The sequence below is a fragment of the Simochromis diagramma genome, unplaced genomic scaffold (assembly GCF_900408965.1).
Source record: "Simochromis diagramma unplaced genomic scaffold, fSimDia1.1 OVJJ01000302.1, whole genome shotgun sequence".
NCBI classification, from domain to species: domain Eukaryota; kingdom Metazoa; phylum Chordata; class Actinopteri; order Cichliformes; family Cichlidae; genus Simochromis; species Simochromis diagramma.
The window spans coordinates 2,254,972-2,258,607 of NW_024386792.1; the positions used below are offsets into that span (position 1 = coordinate 2,254,972).

The 3,636-nt window shown below is 42.5% G+C and overlaps 1 protein-coding gene across 1 annotated transcript; it reads left to right on the plus strand.

Annotated features, from left to right (window-relative positions):
• Positions 1 to 1,305: 1,305 nt before the first annotated feature.
• LOC120728701 lies at positions 1,306 to 2,587 on the plus strand. The gene is made up of 2 exons (XM_040023767.1): positions 1,306 to 1,797; positions 1,930 to 2,587. The coding sequence occupies exons 1-2, from the start codon at positions 1,516 to 1,518 to the stop codon at positions 2,581 to 2,583; spliced, it is 936 nt and encodes a 311-aa protein (XP_039879701.1). The 5' UTR covers positions 1,306 to 1,515; the 3' UTR covers positions 2,584 to 2,587.
• The last annotated feature ends 1,049 nt before the right edge of the window (positions 2,588 to 3,636 follow it).

Consider the following 3,636-nt stretch of genomic DNA (forward strand, 5'->3'; position numbering starts at 1 on the left):
GTATTTGGTTCTACATATCTGTGTGAGCAGATTTTCCGTGTCCTCAGGCAGCCGTCTGAATGCTGGACACTCGGAGACCTGTGTCTCTGAGTAGGAGAGAGATCACATTAACATGTGTATCTCTGTATTAACAAACATGCCATATTGGCCCTGTTACGTGCCTGTGTTGGTGGGTTATCTGTTTCTTAATGTGTGTATGCAAATTCACCTGTGCAGGGGCTCGGCTGTGATTGGTGGACCAAAGGAACAGCCTGATGTAACTGGTTCCTGCTGTGGACATGGACTATAAAAGGGCGACCGAACAGCTGCGGTGCGGGGGGTGTGGCAGACTTCCCGTGCACTTGCCTCAGGTCCAGACGGAGCGGCCGTAGCTATTTGGTTAAAAGGTCGGGCATGTGTGTGAAGTGCGGAGCAAGTAGGGGTGAGCTGCCGATTATTTTGGGAAGCCTTCTTTTCTCCTGTGTTTTTAGACCAGGGAGGTCAGACTGTGTTATTTCTTTCTTTTCTTTTCCGTAAACAGGTCAGAGGGGAACCGAAGCCTAGGTTGAGTTTTGTTTGTTGTGTTGGCCTTAGCTCACCCCGAAATTATACACTCCCACTACCGTGAGTGCCATTGTTGTCAATAAACTGTTGTTACAGTTTTTTACAGTCGCTAACAAGCGTTTGTCCAAACAGTTGTCACATTTGCAAAACTCTAAACACAATTAGCACAGGATCGGTCTGTTGTGGCCATACCATTCACACATTTCATGTCGTGTTCACCCAATATGCAGTCAGTGAACACATTTCCACAATGCTTACATTTTCTTAACAGACAAGTTATACCTCCCAACAAAACTATGGACTGTTCTTGTAGTATCTACGAATGTTAACACACAACATCCCACAATAGCAAAAACAATATTCCAAACCTTAGATACAGTATAAAAACCTCTGCCCCTGCAATGATATCAGTACAAAAACAATATCAATATCAAAAATATATCTCAGCTGTAAACAAACAAACAATTGAATAATTGACACACAGCTGATTTATGTTGGGTAAATTGGGCCAACCACAGCTTCTTCCATTCTGGCTTAGACTCAGTGGGGTTCATAAGGCAAGACCTTGAGGAGTGATGTTTTTGGAAACAAAAAAAAGACAAACACTGTAATGTCTGGTCGAGGAGGAGTAAGAGCAAGGGGCCCAGAGAGAAGAGCAGGCCCAAGGAGAGAGCAAGGTATAGGTGTAAGAATGCGTGGTGGTGGCATTCCAAGGGCTGCAAGAACAGTAGTCAGTGATGAAATCCGTGCCACTATCATTGACCATGTCATCAACCATGGTCTTTCACTAAGAGAGGCTGGTGAAAGAGTGCAGCCCAATTTGAGGCGGTCAACGGTTGCCTCCATTATACGCACCTTTCAACAAACCAACAGGTAAGTATTGCATTTTACATGGATTGTTCCTATTCTCACTTGACATGTCAATATGGTCATACAGTAATGCATATGTTGAATTGTCTGTCTTTCTAAAGAATGCAACGTCTTCCACCCTCTGGGGGAAGAGGAAAGCTCCTCAGTAATGATCAGAAGCTTGCCATTGTGGAAATGGTTACTGCAAATAATGCAATAAAACTGCGTGAAATACAAACCAGAATTGTGGCGGACCATGAGATATTCGACAATATCGATAGAATCAGCCTCACAACCATTTCGCGGACATTGTCCAAACATAGAGTGCGGATGAAGCAGCTCTACACTGTTCCCTTTGAGAGGAACAGTGAGAGGGTCAAGGAGCTACGACGACAATATGTCCAGGTACAGTGTATATTCAATCCAATGTCCAGTTCTATAAGCTTTGCACTTTGCAAGTAGGTAACCTACACAATACTAGGTTACAGTACAGTATGGTATACAGTACTAACATGACTTACATAAACTTTGTTTCAGAGAGTTATGGAATTGGAGGCCAACCAGGCCCCTCATGAATTCATATACATCGATGAGGCAGGATTCAATCTGGCCAAAAGGCGTCGACGTGGACGGAATGTGATTGGTAAAAGGGCCACAGTTGATGTGCCAGGACAGAGAGGGGCAAACATTACCATGTGTGCAGCAATTGCAAATGCAGGATTACTCCTTCACAAATGTCAGGTTGGACCCTATAATACAGAGCGCTTGCTTGCCTTTCTCAATGATCTCCACCAGCGCCTGGTTCCAGAGCAGGGTCAGGAGGGTGAAAACATGAGGACCTTTGTAATTACCTGGGACAATGTGGCTTTCCATCACTCGCAAGCAATAACAACATGGTTTGAAGTCCACCCAAGACTGGTGAGTCTCTTCCTTCCACCCTATTCACCTTTCCTCAACCCCATAGAGGAGTTCTTTTCTGCATGGAGGTGGAAGGTTTATGACCATCAGCCACATGACCAGATGTCCCTCCTTGAAGCCATGGATGCTGGCTCCAGGGACATCACAGTTGACGATTGCCAAGGGTGGATCCAACATACCAGGCGGTTTTATCCCAGGTGCATCGACTTGGCTAACATCAGATGTGATGTTGATGAAAACATGTGGCCTAACCCTGAAGATCGCAGAGATTAGATGCAAATTTTGCCTTTTTTTAGCCCCCCTCCCCCCCTTTTTATCTTGGCTTTTTGCTGTTGTTTTTTTGTTCAGAATGCTCTTGTGTGTTCCATGGATATTTTGTTCACTGTAAGCAATACTGTAAAACTTTCTCTGTCCTATCATACCGTGTTTCTACTGTACCTCCTGTAGTAAACAGTAAAGAAACAGAAACTTGTTTGCTTTTTACTGGAATGCTTTTGAATGTGAACATTACTGTACATGTGGACATACAGTTACCAACCAAGACATTTCTGGTGTCAAAATGGTGGATTGCATGTTTCGCATGTAAAACTGAAACATAAAAGTCTATGCAGTTTTTGTAATGTCAATAATAGCCAGTATTTTGACACCTGGTGTACTTTGATTGACTGCATGTACCTTGTGAAGTGAAGACAAGTGTTATTCTTTGACAGACTAATTTCATTTTGAGTCAGATTTATAGTGTTTTTGTACAGTTAGTGTGTGCAGAGAAAGATGTGTTCTAATTTTGAAATGAGGAGTTAGTATATATTTAACAGAGTGTATTTTTGGGAAGGATATTATCCATTTGGCCAATTGTGTTTTGTAGGTGTGGGTCTGTGTTAAGAGTTTAGAAAAAGTATCTGAAGTATGGGTAGGCGCTTGTTAGCGACTGTAAAAAAACTGTAAACGTCCGATGCTGTGGCTGTGTCTGTTTGGGCGTGGGAGGTCACGGGACACCCCGCTCTTGTTACGGTCATTTCGAGCCGGGTCGTAACAGCCCAGTTTATTTTTCTTATTGTTGTTGTGAGGAGACCATAAATAGCATTTGCATTTTCTGTTGTACAGTTCATTTGCTGTTCTTTTTATGGATAAAAAGTGTCTTTTTTTTGTTTCAAAATAGCTGATAACTATTCGCTGATAGCTGCCAACATCTGCAAACAAATATAATTCTATAAAGTGGTTCTATATAGTGTGTAACTGTTAATATATAGCGTTATTAAATTTATTGCTAATGCAATCATATGGCACATTGACATCTGAGGAAATTTTAGATGGCACTCATCATCA

Bases quoted from the DNA above. Each gene is read 5' to 3' on its own strand.
- LOC120728701 (XM_040023767.1), top strand. From the start codon at position 1,516: ATGCAACGTCTTCCACCCTCTGGGGGAAGAGGAAAGCTCCTCAGTAAT. The intron at 1,798-1,929 runs GTACAGTGTATA...ACTTTGTTTCAG, and splicing joins TACGACGACAATATGTCCAG to AGAGTTATGGAATTGGAGGC.